Genomic DNA, 20,616 nt, shown 5'->3' on the forward strand with positions numbered 1-20,616 from the left:
GGAAGACTGTTCATAGCCAGCACTGGTTCATTGTGTGTCAGAGAATAGGAGTGTAGACATCCATGCTCTGAAAAGCAAATTCTTCTTCTTCTCCCTCTTCTTCCCTTTTAAGTTTAATGTTTTGTCATTTGTAAGTACTACTGTTTGCTTTATAGAAGCCATATGAAAAGGCAGGAAGTATACTTTCTAATGACACAAATATACATCTCATTTCTGTCAGAGTTTTGAAAAGTGTGGAAGTATTACAATTGATTCTAAGACCGCTTAATAATACAAAACATGCCATAACCAGATGAAAGAAAAGTAATAGGAAGAAAGAAGCTCAGACGAGAAGAAAAGGAAAAGCCTCAAGCCTCGTAATAGGAGGAGAACACAACATTTATGTGAAAGGGGAGAAAGAAAGCCTGCCTTCAAATTCTCCTCAGCTCACGTCCCACAGGCCTCAGCCCTTGCTCTGTGTCAGTTCCGAGGTGATGCTAAGGGCTGCCGAGGCTTGTCACCTGAAATGCTCATGGCATCACCCATGAAGCACTGATTACCACAAATGGGCACCCTACTCCTTCTTCCTCTGTCTTCATATCTCTTTCATTATAGGATCACATCGAGTTTCTAGAAGCTTCATTTCCTCGCAATATGAAGTATTTATTACTAAGTTATAGGATACATTGGGAAGAACCTAAAAATCAAATACACCTATACATTCTATTGTTTGACCCTAACCTGACATTTATAATTATAGTTCTCATTTACTGAGGACTTGATATGTGCTGCGTACTATTCTCTTAAGGACACATCATCATTAATTCACACTTAATCCTGACTGCAACCCTACAAAGTACATAATACTCTCAATTTCTAGATGATAAAGTGGAGGCACCCATTTACCGAGTATTAAATAGCTAGCAATTATAATGGTGTTTCAGCTTAATCAATGTGGCTTCATAACTCCAGTTTTTAAACATTATTTCCTGTTTTGAGAAAGCAAGTATAGGGTGGAAAAACTGTATTGATTATTTTAGGTTTTTTTTTTTTTTTTTTTAAGATTTCTTTTAGATCCTGCTAATTATGCTAGAAAAATGTTTAAAATGTCTGATTCTTTCTCCACAACTCACTTATTGCACTGTTTTTGAAACAGTTTAATAATCATTTTTGCCTAATTATGTGGTATTTTCTAATCTAGATTTTGGTATATTAGTCAACATCTGAATTTTCCTAAGAATTATTTCTCTTCACTTCTGATTTCCCTTCCAATATCGAATTTAATTACCATAATTACCACAATGTAGTATAACCTTCCCCCAACAGCGTATTATTACTAAAAAAGGTATACAACACAAATTCTCTAGGGGTTACCCTATGTTTTTAAATCTTCCATAATTAAGCAGAAGAAATCACAATTACGAGACCAGGATCTATCTATACCTTCAGGAGGGAAGAGATGTGCATGTTCATTTTAGGTTGTAAGAAGATGCTGGAAGAGAAGCTACAGGTAAAGACTCCAGAGAAAAGGAAAAAAGGAAGGAAAGACACACAGACACTCTAAGAAGGCTGTCAGAAAGCAATGAAGGTCACAAAGCTTTCACTCTTATGGAACAGAAAGCAAGCCATCTGCTGTTTCGTGATGGACCCCCCAGCACAGTCAAGGACAATGCATACGTAAGAAGAGCCACCACAAACCATGCAAGCCTGGGAGCATGAGCTCCATCTGTCCTGAGAATTCAAGTAAGGTATTCCATGTAAAACTATTTAGAAGATACTCTATGAATAGGTGTGGTGATGTAAATGAGTTTTCAAGACAGTTTTAAAGCACCAATTTAATAGTGTATGAATCATTTTTGATGAATCATTTTAAGTTAATTTATAAGAAAATAATACACATGAATCACAAATAGAGGTATCATTTTAATGTTTATATTCTCCTTTTTGTTAGGAATACTGTAATAAATCTAAGGCTGATGATGCAAGTCATAAACAGCAATGGTGTTGATTACAAGAATCTGGATTTGATCCTAATTGCTATAAAAAAAAGAAAAAAAACAGAGAGGAAGAGAAAGATGGGAAAAAAGACAGATTATATCTCTGATACTGAATATGCATACACACACACAACACACACACACACACACACACACACACACACACACACACACACACAAGATGTGTGATAAAATTAGTCATAAAGTAAGCCAATACTCAGTACAAAGTACTTTAAAAATAGTTTATTCAGCTATAATATGAAATAGTCTATATGCTTCTGGTAACAGGAAGTGACATCAGAACAGTATGGAGTGAATTGTTTCTCATCTGATTTTTCCCCCTAGGCCAAGTGAGCAGAATAGCAAGAGTATAGTTATACCAGAACTTAAATGCATTCTTGTCATATTCCCCTCCAGACATTCTCTCACAGGTATTTTGATGCAGAGGGAAGATATTATATTGGAATGGATATTCCTAACATGTAAACCAAATAAGAAATTAAAGACTTATATAGAAAAGATCTCTGATTTGATTCAAAAAGGTAAATTAAGACTTCGCCAGTTGACAGGAATGGACCCAGCAGAAATTGTAGTACCTTTAACTAATGAGGAAATTTCATCTCTATGGAAAGATAATGAATACTGGCAGAGAGCCTGCAGTAACTTTTTGGGAGAGATTAACAACCATTATCCCAAAAGCAAGAGAATAGAATTCATAAAGAAGACCGGATGGGTCCTTCCTGACATTGTACGACACAAGCCAATTTCTGGAGTCCTCACATTCTATACTGATGCAAATAAATCAGGGAAAGCAGGATAAAAATCAGGAGACTTAAGTAAAGTGGTACAAAGTCCATACAGCTCTGTACAAAAGGCAGAACTGTATGCTGTTCTTATGGTACTGATGGACTTCACAGAACCCCTCAATATAGTCACTGATTCTCAATATGCAGAGAGTTGTTTTACATATTGAAACTGCTGAATTTAATCCTGATAATACAGAATTAACTTCATTATTCATACAATTACAGGAAATCATCAGAAAAAGGGAACATCCTATATATATAAAACACATATCAGATCCCATACAGGTCTACCAGGACCTCTAGCACAAGGTAATGATGAAATTGATCAGTTACTAATAGGTAATGTGCTAGAAGCCTCAGAATTTCATAAGAAACACCATGTAAATAGCAAAGGTTTGAAGAAGGATTTCTCCATTACTGGGCAACAAGCTAAGAATATTGTGAAAAAATGTCCTACTTGTTCCTTCTATAACCAAACTCCATTACCTGCAGGGACCAATCCAAAAGGTATACAAAGAAATGAAATTTGGCAGATGGATGTGTTTCATTTTGCAGAATTTGGAAGATTAAAGTTATGTACACCATACTACTGACACCTACTCAGGATTTCAGTGGGCAACTCCTATGAGTTCTGAAAAGGCTAATTCTGTGATTACATACCTATTAGAAGTTATGGCCATCATGGGAATGAATACCTGTACAAATTAAGACAGACAATGCCCCAGCATATGTCTCCAATAAAATGAGACAGTTCTTTGCTTATTACAATATAAAACATGTTACAGGTATACCACACAATCCCACAGGCCAAGCAGTCATTGAAAGATCCAATCGAACTTTAAAGGATATGCTAAATAAACAGCAACAGGTAACAATGACTCCTAGAAATAGATTGCATAGTGCTTTATTAACCTTGAATTTTCTCAATGCGGATGAGAAAGGAACAACAGCTGCGGAGAGACATTGGACAACAGACAAAACTCCTGAGCTAAACCAACTGGTTTATTTCAAAGATGTGTTGACCTCAGAATGGAAACCTGGATATGTCCTACGTTGGGGAAGGGGTTTTGCTTTTGTTTCCACAGGAGAAGAAAAGCTATGGATACCAACAAAATTAATAAAAATTTGATTTGAACAGGAGAAACCCCTTGATGAGGAGAAGTAAAAGATCATCCACCAATGTGACATCTCTTCAAGTTGTAAGAAAAATTTAACAATCAAAGGTTGGGGTAGGGTTCTGTTTTTGTCTTTCCAGGATAATGGAAATACCCATCTTCTGGAAATCATAAGGCCTTGGATATCCGGGTGTTTACAGCAGAAAGAAAGAACCTATTGGTACCAATCTACACAGAGTAAAATATCACTGTCTAAAATCTATATCTCTATCAATCTAGAATAGTTGTGGTTCCAATTCAATTATAAACCAAGCTGGCTTTGGAGATAGAATTGGCTCACTCCTTCTCTAAACCCAAGCATATTGATAAAAGAAAAGGTTGAGAGATTCTTCAGTCCCATATCAGAGGAGCCCTCTGATGTGAGACAGAAGGAAAACAATAATAAGGGACCATTGTCTTCAAGATTCTAATTCTCTCCATGCTTACTCTTGATTTCTCGGAATCCTTTCTTACATGTCATGTCATCTTTAAATCCAAACCTTCCATTCTGATCAAAAATAAGTTTTTCCAATAGCAATCTCTGAAGTCTCTAGAAGGAAGATGGGGCCCCAACAACAACTCTACCCAATCCAGAATGATATCATGGTAATCATCATCATACTACACTTTTTGCCAGAATTTCAGACAATCTTACCCATTACTCTGAGAGTTGCTGCAGAATCTACAGTTAGTCAAACTGAGATTTAACTATCTGAGCTTTCTCACAATACCCAACAGAGATAACATCGCCCCCTAAACAGCAGGAAGCAGTTCTAAGAAAATGATGCCCCTTCTCCCTAAGGTTTCATATTTCTCAGGGTTATGGATGATGGTTCTAGGGTTGGGGGTGGAAGAAACTGTTAAACTCAGTACTCTCCCTAAGGAAAGAAAATATGTCTCAAAAAAAAAAAAAAAAACAAGAGGAAAAGAAGAAATGGAATGGATAGGTATAAGATATTATAGTAGACTATCATATACATTAGTAAACAAATTTAGTAAAATAGCAGCCTTAGATAATTTGCACTGTTATGAATTCTTATATGTTGATACAAATATAAACTTTTTATATTCCTTTTTAAGATAATTTGTATATTGATACAAATACAGAACTATGTTTATTATAATGTACTCTTATTTGAAATATTTATATATTGATGCAAAAGTAAATTTATTATCTGTCATACTGTATGCATGTTCTCCTTCTGTTTACCATATTCTATACACTGATATATATTTAGGATTATTATCATATTGCATATTGTACTATACATTCCTACATCTGTTAAAGATATTTTGTGTATTGTCACAATACACAAAGTCATTGTCCTTTTACTGTACATTTGCTTACAGACTGTTTGCCTTGTTTACATGAAGCCTTAGTCCTTAGGTTGTTTAGGTAGATAAGACTTATAGATTTACTGTCACCTATGCTTGTCATCTCTATAATTATGTTAGTTAGGTTATCCAGATTTATAAATACATAAGTCAGATGGACAGGTAATCTTCAAACACTTCATGGACCTAGAGAATATGGCATTTAAATAACTTAGAATTCTGTTGACATGAGACACAATTGCTCCTGGCAGCACCAATTTGATCCCGAGAGAATGTTGGGCTTCTAAGACATTTCCATTTGAAAGTTTGTCTTCTTGGCACAAAATGGCCTACTGGGCAAAGAACTGCCCTTGCCTCAATTGCTGACAGTACGAATGCTGTCCTTTCTGGACAAGCGGGACACAAGGGAAGCGACCACTATACTTTGGCAAGACAAGGTAAGATGGTCTTTCAGAATTCCTGCTTCTGAAAATGGTCTGTCAGATACTCTAGGCCTGTAGCCAATTTAAATGTACCAATGATGCTGAGAAACATTAGGTGACTGTCCAAGCCTGGTGTCTACTCTTGCAAGACTCCCGAAAGTTGCTTGCATCCTTCTCCCATTTCTCAGGTATTATTATATTCCTTCTCAGGTCTTTGATGAGGTTGAAGACTAGCAGTTATAGTTACAACTTAGTTTATATAAAATATCTTAGATAGAATATACTAAGTATTAGACTCAGGTTCTTTAGGATAGGACACCTTTTGGGATGATCTTTGTAACATGCCACCTACCCACGCTCTAGACTTCCCTGGATTTTAGTATGTGTTTTTTGCTTGATATTGTTTGCATTTATTGTAATTCCAACTTATCTAGGTCATTATCCCTCATTACTCCTGGACAATATTTGATAACCATTTCTTTGTATATAGACTTGTATTAGGTTAGAACCTTCTTATTTAGATAAAAGGGGGAGATGTAGTGGGTAGCCATTCCAGCCTTGGCCTGGAAGTTCCAACCCCCATTGAGGCTTAGGTAATGGTCAAGCCCACAAGGCGGGGCTGAGGGAGGAGGCTGAAGACCCAGGATTGAGAGGAGAGGCTTCTCTTGGTTCCTGGACCCTGGACACTGGAAGTAGACCGAGCCGAGTTCTCCAGAGAACATCGCTGGACTGCGTCATACCTTTCCCAGACCCTGCAACCTATCCCTTCATTTGTAAGTTACCCCAAAAAATAAACCTCCATTTTAACTACATGGAGTGGCCTTAATATTTTCGCCAATAACGAAGTACTTTAAGAATAGTTTATTCAGCTATAATATGAAATAGTCTATATGCTTCTGGTAATAGGAAGTGACATCAGAACCGTATGGAGTGAATTGTTTCTCATCTGATTTTTCCCCTAGGTCAAGTGAGCATAATAGCAAGAGTACAGTTATAAGATTAAAGGGACAAGAAAAAGAACTTTCAACTTAGCTGCTGCTAAGGAACCTGTCCAGTTCTATTTCAAGAAAAACTTAAGTATATGCCTGTATCCAGGGCTTGCTCTCAATAGGGTACACATATAGCTCTTGGCTTGTAACAGATTGTACTTCCAGTTTCGCCATCTAAATGGGAGGTTACCAGCTCAGAGCTCCTTTTCCATCTGCCACTGTTCCATACTTCCACACAAGCACATCCATGCTACCGCTTTCGTACACTAACCACTCTTGTAAGACAAGCTACAACCCACTGACCTTTCCATGTACATCCCACTGTGCTGCCAATTACTGATTTTGTGAGCTAGTTAAAGGTCCCATAGAGTTTTTCTGGTCTGCCTCAAACCTTTCTGTATCCTTAAGCCATGTTATTTTTAGTGCACAATTTGAGAAAAAGCAAGGTATCTCAGGAATATATATGTGTATGTATAGTAACCACAGCACTTGTAGGTAATGGATCTAAATAGAATTCAGTGGCTTACCTTTGGCAGCTTGATAGGGGGTTCTTTGGATTCCTCTTCCTCATCACTGTCTGATTCTCCACTCTGTACAGAGTTCTTAGATGCAGCTGCCAATGATGTTTCCTTTTTCTGCCATTCCAAAACGCAATGCCTTACATTACAGTAAATATTGAAGGCAGAGGGATTGCTATGAAGTTTGATATCTGGTATAATTACTGTATTCTCCAAGTTTTCAGACTGAAACATAAAAGAGAATATTTCTATTTCACACTCTTTTCAGTTATTTCATTGTAAAAAAAAAAAAGTATAGACAGATTAAACTGATTTGCATATCTCACATAATGAAAAGACATATTATCTTAGATAAATAAAATTATATTTAAAGTACCAAAATGCTTAGTGTGAAAATCCTTCTTCTATAAAGAATTGGGAAAGGGCAAGAGACAGTATCTCTTTAAATAAGAAATATGTTAAAGTTAAATCAGCATGTAACTTGGGAACATCGTTTTCAAAATATTAAAAATAGTAAGCATAAATAAAACATAAATATATTAACGATATATTAAAAGTAATACATGACTGGTATTTAATCCAGAAACTATGTTGATACAACACCAGAAAAGCAATCAGTATACCTTTCCCAAAGAACAAATGTAATAAAGTAGTAAATATAAGTTGCTATAAATAAAAAAGGTAAAAGCATTCGACAAAAGCCTATCAACAATATACAATTAAAAAAGAAAAAGTCACAGCAAATCAGTAATGGAAAGCTATTTTCTCAACTAGAGAAAGGTAACTATGGCATACTCTTATCAGATAGGGCAATAGACTGACTTGCTCCCAAGATTGTAAACAAGGCAAACACCCTCAGAAACTCAACTCACTGTTGTTACTTTCCTAATGCAATCACCTGAAAAAAGTGGCTAAGAGAAAAGCATCTTCTAGCAATGTATTTATTTCCTGAGCCACGGAGACAATTTTTAAAAAAGTCTACTAGACATAATACAGGCGTAGCAAAATAACAGTACACAAAGTATAAAATAAGCATCATCCATATGTGAAGAATGAACAAAAATACTGTCTGGGGCTGGAGAGTGAGTTGCTCAGTGGTTAAAAGCACTTGCTACTCTTGTGAGTTTGATTCCCAGCACCCACATACACAGCAGCAAACACTAGAATAATACTAAAATACTAAAATAAATAAATCTAAAAAAATTAATGCCACTTCAAAAAGAATAGAATTGAAGTCTTTGACAGGGAAAAACATCTGTAAAATACGTATTCACAAAAGACTAGTAAGTATCAGGACATATGCAGTAGTCTCAAAACTCAACAGTAAAACAAACAAAAGAGAGTTCAATTAGATTCTAGTGAGCAGAGACGAACAGATATACCAGTGAAGACGACACAGACAAAGTTTATAAATAAGCACAGCATCAGCATCATTAGGCCTCAGACAAGATGGAAATGGAAATGAGATAGAGTACACAGCTACTAGAATCTCTAAAATTACCAATAGTGCCAACCCTGGGAAACGGGGAAAGACAGGTAATTACAATGCCGGTACATAAATAATAATGATATGGCCACACTGGAAATAATACCTTTCTTAAAAAAACTACACATGTACCTACAACATAATCCAGTAATTTCATTTGTCTGCACAACAACAAAAACCTATGCTCACACAAAAACCAGCATTTCAAAATTAGCACCAAACTAAAAATAACCCAGATATCTTTTTACTGTGTAAATTGCTAAACTGTAAGTACAGCCATACTGGGAAATGACTAATCAGCAACAGAAAAGAAATGAACTATTAATATGTGACAAGTTGGATGAACTCAAAGAAACTACATCAAGTTGTTTTAGACATGTACAGCTATAGGGGATAGTAAAAGGGACTCCTAAGATGGAACTGTTCTGTATCCTATGACAACAATCACAGAAGTCACCAAATCACACAGAACTAGATGCACACTAATAAGCATATATAAATCCAGGGAGATGACTCAGTAAACAGAGCCTGACATGTCAGCATGAGGAACTCAGTTCTACCCAGAGAACCCCACAAAAAAGAGCTGATGAGTATGGTGATCTTAATCACAGTCTCACAGGAAGGTGTTGACAGTAGGATCACTGGAGCTTGCTGGCCAGCCAGTTTGGCTGAATCAGGAGACTTCAGTTTCAGTGAAAGATGCTTTCTAACAAAATAAGATGGAGACAGCTAGCTAGCGGATGACATCTGATATTCATATGAACATGTACACACACACACACACACACACACACACACACACACACACACATATACCTGGTGACATCAGAATAAGATGGTAGAGTGCACTAATATGAAATTACTGTTTACAAACTAATTATATAGAATGTCAAAAATAGGGAAAAATGAGTGAAGGACTTAAAAGATCTCTGTGCAATAAGAAATATAAGAAGTGTTTTCACACAATGATTTCAATATAAATTAATTTTTAAAATCATAGCATCTGAAACAGCAAAAGACTTAAATAAATGGATAAACATTATATCATGTTCATGGATGGAAGAATTATACATCATTAAAATGACAAATCTCATCAAGCCAGACTAAATGTAACATCAATAAAATGATTAAGGGTTCTAATAAAAGAATCAACAAGGATCACCATAATACTTACATGAAATATAAAGAACAGAAGACAGCTGTTTTAGCATATGTCTACCACTCTAATCAACTTAGGAATGGAAAAGGTTGACTTTGATTTGCTGTTTTGAAGTTCTGTTCTATGATCATTTGCTCTCCTTACTTTGGGGCCATTGGCAAGGCTGTTTACCATGGCAGCACATGGCAGCATCACCCATTATTGGGAAGCCAAAAAGATAAAGACAATGGAGTGAGGGCCTCACAATCTACTTGAAGGGGCACATCTCCAGGGGTTTAAGGACTTGTCAGTAGTATGCACTTCTCAAAAGTTCTACCACTGAAGAGTGTCACCCTGGGGATCAACTCTCTAAAATATGGGTCTTTGGGGTGGGGGGTATTTAACATTTGAACTACTGCAACAGCTACAGAAATTTTAGAAAAAAGACAAAGATCTTAGAAAACATACTGCCTGATTCTAAGACTCAGAAAATAACACTAGAGTATGGTATTGACAGAAAGACACACACACATCAACTAAACAAAATTATAACCAAAATAAATATAGTTAACTATCTCTTTTATAAGATACTTCAGTGGAAAAGTAAATAATTAAAACCATTTTAACAAATGTAGCCAGATCAATCAGATAATAATGAGAAAAAAATTGAAGATTAACATTTTAAAATTAACTTGAAACAATATTATTTTAAGATGTGTTACATGTGTTTATGCTATGGAACATTTGTTTAATGATGCAAAGATGTGTTACACTCTTTTATGTTGCATTTGTTTAACTCTGTGTTACTTTGCCTGTCTAAAACACCTGATGGTTCAGCTAATAGAGCTGAACAGCCAAAAGCTAGGCAGAACAAAGAATAGGAAGGGCAAGCGGGCCGAGAGAATATACAGAAGGAGAAATCTGGGAGAAAAAATGAAGAAAGAGCAAGAGAAGAAGGAGAGGAGGATGCTAAGGGTCAGCCACGGAATAAGAATGAAAATAAGATATAAAGAAGTAAGAAAAGGAAAAAGCTCAGAGACATAAGGTAGATGGGATACTTTGAAGTTAAGAAAAGCTGGCTAGAAACAAGCCAGACGATGCCAGGCATTTATAAGTAAGAATAAGCCTCCATGTGTGATTAATCAGGGAGCACCCCCCAAAAAAACAGAGTCAAAGAGTAAAAAAACGGACACCACCACCTAAGGGTATCAGACAAAATTCTAAATCTTTGGACAAAATCTTAAAAAATGTAATTTCTGCAACTTTAGTGTACACCAACACTTGTTAGGGCACAACATATATGAATCATATAAGGAAATACTGATCAATTAGATTAACAAAACACTTGTTCTTCTAATACTTCGTTTAAAAAAAGAGCAAGTACAGTCTCATCTTCAGCTCTGTAAGGGAACAGATAAGCAAACTGAAGACACCACTCCCTCCTCCCCTCTAAATCCAGCCCCAGTCTTGTCCCCAGCACTACAACAGAATACCAGGTGCAGCTTGCCTTCCCCCTTGCCCACATCTCCTGGGGATCCCAGTCTATCACCCTCTAACCTCACTACCCCAACTTGGTCACTTTATCCCAGCCCCCAACTGCAGCAGGCACTGGCTTCTAACCAACACGTCACACCTGCCAGCAAACAAGGCTGCCAAGAGTCCTTCTCTTTTCTCTCTGTTCCCTCAGATCCAATACCCCAGTCTCATCACCAGCTGTACAGCAGGAAACCCACTGCTGAGATCCTTTCCTCTTTGAGTTCATCCTCAAGGGATCACAAAGACCTTCTCTCCAAAATCTCCCTTTCCTCAACTCATCCCAGTATCTCAGCCTCCAACACTAGCAAGCATTCTCTGTGAATACACCAGCAGAGCAGGCCAGCAACACAGTTAACACATTCTCAGAAAATCCAGAGAAGAAACTAAGGAACAAAACACACACTCAACAAAGACAAACCCAGAAATCAGCACCCATACCTATAATCATCCCCAAACCAAATGCTTAGATGCCAGCATAAAACACAGTAACAGACAGGGGAATATGTCTCCATTAGAGCCCAGCCATCCTACCACTGCAGGCCCTGAATAGTCCAACACAGGGGGCACAAGAAAAAGACCTTCAAAACAACTAGATGATGATGATAGAGGTCCTTAGAGAGGAAATTAACAAATTCAGGAAAACAAAAGCAAAGATGAAATAAATAAATCCCTCAAAGAAAGCTAAGAAAATACCATTGAAAGAGATAAATAAAACTATTCAAGACCTAAAAATAGAAAACGTAGCAATGAAGAAAACACAAACTGAGGGAATTCTGGAAGTGAAAAATTCAGGAATTCAAACAGGAACTACAAAGGCAAGCTTCACCAACAGAATATAGGAGATGGAAGACAGAATCTCAGGCATTGATGATACAATAGAAGAAATGAATATATTGGTCAAAGAAAGCATCTAAAAAATTCCTGACAAAAACACCCAGGAAATCTGGGGACACTACGAAAAGACTAAACCTAAGAATAATAGGGATAGATGAAGGAGAAGAATCCCAGCTCAAAGGCCATGAAAATATTTTCAACAAAATCATAGAAGAAAATTTTCCTAACCTAAAGAAGGAGATGTCTATAAAGATATAAGAAACTTACACAACACCAAATAGGACCATGAGAGAAAGTCCCCTTGCCACATAATAATCAAAACACTAAACATACAAAACTAATAAAGAATATTAAAAGCTATAGGGGAAAAACACCAACTAATATATAAAAGCAAACCTATAGGGATTATGCCTGATTTATCAATGGAGACTTTAAAAGCCAGAAGGGCCTAGACAGACGTGCTACAGACTCTAAGAGACCATAGATGCCAGCAAAGACTACTATATCCAGTAAAACTTTCAGTCATTATGGATGAAAAAAGTAAGATATTTCATGAGAAAGTCAAATTTAAGTATTATCTGTCCCAAAATCCAGCCCTATAGACAGTGCTAAAAAGAAAACTTCAAACTAAAGAGGCTAACTACATCCATGAAAACACAGGAGAAAAAAATAGTCTCACACCAGCAATATCAAAAGAAGGGAAACACACACACACACACACACACACTTCTACCACCACTAACAAAATAACAGGATTCAACAATTATTGGTCACTGATACCTCTCAATATCAGTGATCTCAATTCCCCAATAAAAAGACAACTACTAACAGAATGGGTGGGAAGACAGGACCAATCTTTCTGCTGCATACAAGAACATACCTCAACATCAAGTATAGATAGTACCTCGGGGTAAAAGGTTGGGAAAACACATTCCAAGCAAATGGACATAAGAAGCAAGTTGGTGCAGCAATTTTAATATTCTACAAGATAGACTTCAAACCAAAACTAATCAGAAGAGATAGGGAAAGACACTGCATACTCATCAACAACAACAACAACAAAAATCCGCCAAGATAGCATTTCAATTCTTAACATCTGCAACTCAAACACAAGGGCACCCAAGTTTGTAAAAGAAACACTACTACAGCTTGAATCACATATTGACCCTCACAAACTGATAATGGGAGACTTCAATACCTCACTCTCACCAATGGACAGGTCATCCAGGCAAAAAACTAAACAGAAATGCTGGAGCTAAAAGACATTACAAAAAAAATGAACCTACCAGATGTTTCCAGAACATTTCACCCAAACAAAAAAGGTTCTCTGCATCTCATTGAACTTCCTCCAAAACTGACCACATACTTGGACACAAAGCAAGTCTCATCAGATACAAGAAAACTGAAGTATCACCCTATATTGTATTAGACCACCACATATCAAAGTTTGCAATAGAAACAACAGAAAGTTTACAAATTCATGGAAACTGAACAAATCTCTACTGAAAGAAAAATGGGTCAAGACAGAAATAAAGAAAGAAATGAAAGACTTCCTAGAAGTCAATCAATGAAAATGAATATGCAGCATACCCAAACTTAACAGGGAACAATGAAAGCGCTGCTAACAGGAAAGTTTACAGCAATAAGTACCTACCTAAAAATTTGGTGAGATCTCATGCTAGCAACTTATTAGCATACTTGAATGTTCTAGAACAAAAAGAAGTAAGCATACCCAAGAGAGTGGAGGGCAAGAAATAATCAAATTGAGGGATGAAATCAATAAAATAGAAACAACAGAATACAAAGATTCAATAAAACAGAGTTGGCTCTTTGAAGAAAAAAAAAACAAAACAAGTAGACAGACAAATGCTTATCCAAACTAACTAAAAGAAAGAGAGTGTCCAAATTAACAAACGCAGAAATCAAAAGGTGGACATAACAACAGACATTGAGGAAATCCACCAAATCATAAGGACATACTTAAAAAACTTATACTCTATTAAATTGGAAAATCTAAAAGAAATGGGTAATTTTCTGGATAGGTACCACTTACCAAAGTTAAATCAAGGACAAAAAATAATTTAAACAGAACTGTTCCCTGAGACAAAGCCTGCCAGCACCCAACTGGACTAAGAGTTCCAATTTCAGGCCAGTTGGCAGGTAGACCTCCTGCACACAGGACTACCACCATCCCCCATCAGACCCTGTAACCCAAGCCCAACCTCTCCCAAATCCTACCCAACCTCCGAGACTGCAACTGTTCCCTGAGACAGAGCCTGTCAGCATCCAACTGGACTATGAGGCTAGTTGGCAGGCAGACCTCTTGCAGACAGCTCAGACTACCACCATCAACCACACACTAAGACTGCAGCTACTACCTGTGACAGGACCCACTAGCACCAGCTGCACTAAGAGCTACTCCCTAAGACAAAAAGTCCATCAGCATCAACTAGACCAAGAGCTCCCACTGGATCAAGAGTATCAATCAGACCAAGAGAGGCTCCCTCAAACACAGACACTGCTTGCACCAAGTGGAGAAACAGATGGGTAGATGCCAGTGTAAAAATAATAGTCAACAACATAAAAACCAATATGGTTCCATAAGAACCTACATCAGGAAGACTTGAACATCCCGAAACAGAAGATATCTACAATAAAAATGACTTTAAGACGATATTAGAGATCTTAAAAGAGGAAATGAAAAATTCCCTTAAAGAAATCGAGGAAAAGTCAAACAAAAAAAATGGGAAGAAATCAGTAAATCACTTGAAAGCCAAGAGAAAGCAATTAAACAAGTGAGGGAAACAGTTCAAGATTTCAAAACTGAAATGGAGTCAATAAAGAAGACACAAACTGAGGTAATGCTGGAAGTGGAAAATCTGAGTAAATGACAGGAACTACAGCTACAAGAATATCCAGCAGAATGCAAGAGAAGATCTCTGGCATTGAAGATACAGTAGAAGAAATAGATTCATCAGTCAAAGAAAACACTAAAGCCAACAAAGTCATGACCCAAAATGTCCATGAAATTTGAGACACCATGAAAAGACCAAATCTAAGAATAACAGGGATAGAAGAAGGAGAAGAATACCAACTCAAAGGCACAGAAAATATATTCAACAAAACCACAGAAGAAAATTTTCCCAACCTAAAGAAGGAAATACACAAAATACACTGGATCCCAAAAAAAAAAAGTCCCCTCGCCACATAATAATCAAACCACTAAACATACAGAATAAAGAAAAAAATATTAAGAGCTGCAAAGGAAAAAGGCCAAGTAACATATAAAGGCAGACCCATAAGAATAACACCTGACTTCTCAATGGAGACTCTAAAAGTCAGAAGGTCCTGGACAGAAGTTATGCAGCTACTAAGAGACCATGGATGCCAACCCAGTAAAACTCTCAATCAACATAGACCGAGTAAACAAAATATTCCATGATAAAACCAGATTTAAACAATATCTCTCCACAAATAAAGCCATATAGAGCACTTGAAGGAAAAATCCAACCTAAGGAAGTGAGATATACCCATGACAACACAGGCGATAGATAGTCCCATACCAACGAATAACAAAGAAGGGAAACATACAATACTACCACCAAAAATTAACAATAACTAGCCATTAATATCCATCAATATCAATGGTCTCAATTCACCTACAAAAAGACACAGGCTAACAGAATGGATACGGAAACAAGATCCATCCATTTGCTGCATACAAGAAACACACCTCAACTTCAAAGACTGACACCACCTCAGAATAAAAGGCTGGGAAAAGACTTTCCAATCAAATGGATTTAAGAAGCAAGCTGGTGTAGCTATCCTAATATCTAATAAAATAGACTTCAAACTAAAATCAATTGAAAGAGATTGGGAAGCACACTACATATTTATCACAGGGAAAATCAGACAAGATGAAGTCTCAATTCTGGATATTTATGCACCAAATACAACGGCACCAACATTCATAAAGAAACATTCATAAAGCTTAAATCGCACATCAAACCCCATACACTAGTATTGGGAGACTTCACCACCCCACTCTCACCAATGGACAGGTCTGCCACATAGAAACTTAACAGAGAAATAAGGGAACTAACAGACATTGTGACTCAAATAGACTTAATAGATATCTACAGAATATTCCAGCATAATACAAAAGATTTTCAGCAGCCCATTGAACCTTCTCCAAAGTCAACCACATGCTTGGTCACAAAGCAAATCTCAAAAGACAAAAAAAAAAAAAAAAAAATTGAAATAACCTCCTGTGTCTTATCAGACCACCATGGTTTAAAGTTAGATTTCAACAACAACAAAAATTATACAAAGCCTACAATCTCATGGAAACTGAATAATGCCCAATTGAATCACCAATGGGTCAAGGAAGAAATAAGAAAGAAATTAAAGATTTCCTATAATTCAATGAAAACGAATATACTACATACCCAAACTTATGGGACACCATGAAAGCAGTGCTAAGAGGAAAATTCACAGCTCTAAATGCACACATAAAGAAGTGGGAGAAATCTCACACTAGTGACTTAACAGCACACCTGAAATCTCTAGAACAACAAGAAGAAACTCACCCAGGAGAAAGAGACACCAGGAAATAATCAAATTAAGGGAAGAAATATATAAAAATAAACAAAGAGAACAATACAAAGAATCAATGAAACAAAGAGTTGGTTTTTTGAGAAAATCAACAGGATAGATAAGCCCTTATCCAAATTAACCAAAAAGCAGAGAGAGAGCATCCAAACTAACAAAATGAGAAATGAAAAGGGGGACATAACAGACAATGAAGAAATACAGAGAATAATCAGGTCATACTTCAAAAACCTGTACTCCACAAAATTGGAAAATCTGAAAGAAATGGATAGCTACCCCATACCAAAGTTAAATCAAAACCACATAAACTATTTAAATAGACCAATAACCCCTAAGGAAACAGAAATGGTCATTAAAAGTCTCCCAAAGAAAAATAAAAAGCCCAGGACCAGATGGTTCCAGTGCAGAATTCTACCAGATCTTCAAAGAAGAGCTAATACCAATACTCTTCAAATTGTTCCACATCATAGAAACAGAAGGAACATTACCCAATTCTTTTTATGAGGCTAAAGTTACTCTGATACCCAAACCACACAAAGATGCAACAAAGAAAGACATTTACAGACCAATCTCCTTCATGAACATTGATGCAAAAAATATTCAATAAAATACTGGCTAACCGAATGCAGGAACACATCAAAAAAATTATCTACCATGACCAAGTAGGCTTCATTCCAGGGATACAAGGTTGGTTCAACATACAAAAATCTGTCAATGTAATACACCATATAAACAAACTCAAAGAAAAATCCACATGATCTCATTGGATGCTAAAAAAGCCTTTGACAAAATCCAACACCCCTTCATGATAAGGATGATAGAGAGATCAGGAATACAAGGAACATATCTAAACATAATAAAGGCAATTTACAGAAAGCCGACAGCCAACATCAAATTAAATGGAAAGAAACTCAAAACAATTCCACTAAAATCAGGAACAAGACAAGGCTGTCCCCTCTCCCAATACTTATTCAATATAGTACTTGAAGTTCTAGCCAGAGCAATAAGACAGCAAAAGAAGATCAAGGGGATACAAATTGTAAATGGAGAAGTCAAACTTTCATTATTTGTAGACAATATGATAGTATACATTAAGTGACCACAAAAATTCTACCAGGGAACTCCTATAGCTGATAAACTCCTTCAGTAAGGTGGCAGGATACAAGATTAACTCAAAAAAAACCTGTAGCCCTCCTATATACAAATGAAAAAGGGGCGGAGAAAGAAATCAGAGAAACATCACCCTTTACAATAGCCACAAATGATAATAAAATACCTTGGGGTCACTCTAAGCAAGTGAAAGACCTGTATGATAAGAACTTTAAGTCTCTGAAGAAAGGAATTGAAAGATGTCAGAAAATGGAAAGAGCTCCCATGCTCATGGATAGGTAGAATCAACATAGTAAAAGTGGCAATCTTACCAAAAGAAATATACAGATTCAATGCAATCCCCATCAAATTACCAACACAATTCTTCACAGATCTGGAAAGAATAATACTCAACTTCATATGGAAAAACAAAAAACCCACGATAGCCAAAAGAATCCTGTACAATAAAACAACCTCTGGAGGCATCACGATCCCCGACATCAAGCTCTACTATAGAGCTACCGTAATAAAAACAGCTTGATACTGGCATTAAAAACTGACATGTGGACAAATGGAATCAAATTACTGACATTAATCCATACACCTATGAACATATGATTTTCAACAAAGAAGAAGCCAAAACTGTACAGTGGAAAAAAGAAAGCATCTTCAACAAATGGTGCTGGCATAACTGGATGTCAACATGTAGAAGATTGCAAATAGATCCATATCTGTCGCCATGCACAAAACTCAAGCCCAAGTGGATCAAAGACCTCAACATAAATCCAGTTACTCTGAACCTGATAGAAGAGAAAGTAGGAAGTAGTCTTGAATGCATTGGCACAGGAGACCACTTTCTAAATATAACACCAGTAGCACAGACACTGAGAGCGACAATTAATAAATGGGATGTCCTGAAACTGAGAAGCTTTTGTAGAGCAAAGGACACGGTCAATAAGACCAAACGACAGCCTACAGAATGGGAAAAGATCTTCACCAACCCCACATCTGACAGAGGTCTGATCTCTAAAATATATAAAGAACTCAAAAAGCTAGACATCAAAATACTGAACAATCCAACTAAAAATGGTCTACAGAACTTAACAGAGAATTCTCAACAGAAGAAATCTCAAATGGCTGAAAGGCATTTAAGGAATTGCTCAACATCCTTAGTCATCAGGGAAATGCAAGTCAAAACAACTTTGAGATGCCATCTTAGTCCTGTCAGAATGGCTAAGATCAAAAACACTGAAGACAGCTTATGTTGGAGAGGATGTGGAGCAAAGGGAACACTCCTCCACTGTTGGTGGGAATGCAAACTTGTACAGCCACTCTGGAAATCAGTATGGCAGTTTCTCAGAAAATTGGGAATAAGTCTTGCTCAAGACCCAGTTATACCACTCTTGGGCATATACCCAAGGAATGCTCAATCTTACCACAAGGACACATGCTCAACTATGTTCATAGTGGCATTATTCATAATAGCAAGAACCTGGAAACAACCTAGATGCCCCTCAACTGAAGAATGGATAAAGAAAATATGGCCATATACACAATGGAGTACTACTCAGCAGTAAAAAACAATAATATCATGAAATCTGCAGGCAAATGGATGGAACTAGAAAATACCATCTTGAGTGAGGTAACCCAGACTCAGAAGGACAAACATAGTATGTACTCACTCATAAGTGGATACTAGATGTGAGGGAAGGGATGGCCAGACTGCAACCCACAACTCCAGAGAGGCTAGCTAACAGGGAAAGACCCTAGGAGGGACACATGGATGACGCTGTGAAGGAGAAGTGGATGAGATCTGCATAAGTGGAGTGGGTGTGGGGGGGTGGCAGAGGGCAAGCAGTCTGTGGGGGGGTGTGAGAACATAGGGAAATGGGAAGGTCAAGCTGGAACAGGGACAGAGTGGGAGGACAGGGAGGAAGATAACATGATAAATGAGGCCATCATGGGAATAGGAAGAGGCAGGGTGCTGGGGAGGCTCTCAGGAATTCACAAAGTTGAACCTTCCTTGGTCTCCTGGCAGTGATCCAGAGGATAATTGGACCTGTCTACTCTGGTGACCAGCCTAGCAAATAATCTAGCTGTCATCATAGAGCCTTTGTCCAGTGACTGATAGAGGCAGATACAGAGATCCATGGCCAGACACCAGGCTGAGCTCCTGGAATCCAATTGATAAGAGAGAGGAGAGATACTCCAGGCGAGGGACGTGGAGATCATGATGGGAGGATGTGCAGAGAAGACCGGCCACACTAGTGGAAGCCCATCAACTGTGGATTGGTAGCAGTGGAGCCCCCATGGAATTGGACTAGGTCCTCTGGATACAGAAGACAATGGTTTGGCTTGAACTGTTTGGGGGGCACCCAGGCAGGGGGATCGGGATCTGTCCCTGGTCTATAGGCAGGCTTCTGGAATCTGGTGCCTTTGGTGTGACACCTTGCACAGCCTTGATGCAGTGGGAAGGGGGCTTGGACTTGCTTAGGCTCAGTGTGCTGGGCTCTGCTGACTCCCCATGGAGACCTCAATTTGGGGGATATGGGGATGCGGGGTGGCTTGGGAAAGAAGCCTGGGAGGGGAGGAGTGAGGAATGAGGATCTGTGGATAGTATGTGCAGTGAGTAGAAAATTTCTTAATAAAGAAAAATGAAAAAAATAATTTAAACAGACCTATAATCCCTAGTGAAATAGAAGTCATTAAAAGTCTCCCCTTA

The 20,616-nt window shown here is 37.4% G+C and overlaps 1 protein-coding gene across 13 annotated transcripts in view; it reads right to left on the reverse strand.

Moving 5' to 3' along the window:
* The window catches only part of Mycbp2 (MYC binding protein 2), a 243,679-nt gene that overhangs the window by 198,583 nt on the left and 24,480 nt on the right, over nucleotides 1-20,616 (reverse strand). For all 13 annotated transcript variants that reach the window (XM_036198612.1, XM_036198607.1, XM_036198616.1 and 10 more), the window contains exon 3: nucleotides 7,210-7,425. In XM_036198612.1, coding sequence (XP_036054505.1) covers nucleotides 7,210-7,425 — 216 coding nt within the window. The remainder of the gene's footprint in view (nucleotides 1-7,209; nucleotides 7,426-20,616) is intronic.

Source organism: Onychomys torridus, chromosome 9 (genome assembly GCF_903995425.1).
Source record: "Onychomys torridus chromosome 9, mOncTor1.1, whole genome shotgun sequence".
NCBI lineage: Eukaryota > Metazoa > Chordata > Mammalia > Rodentia > Cricetidae > Onychomys > Onychomys torridus.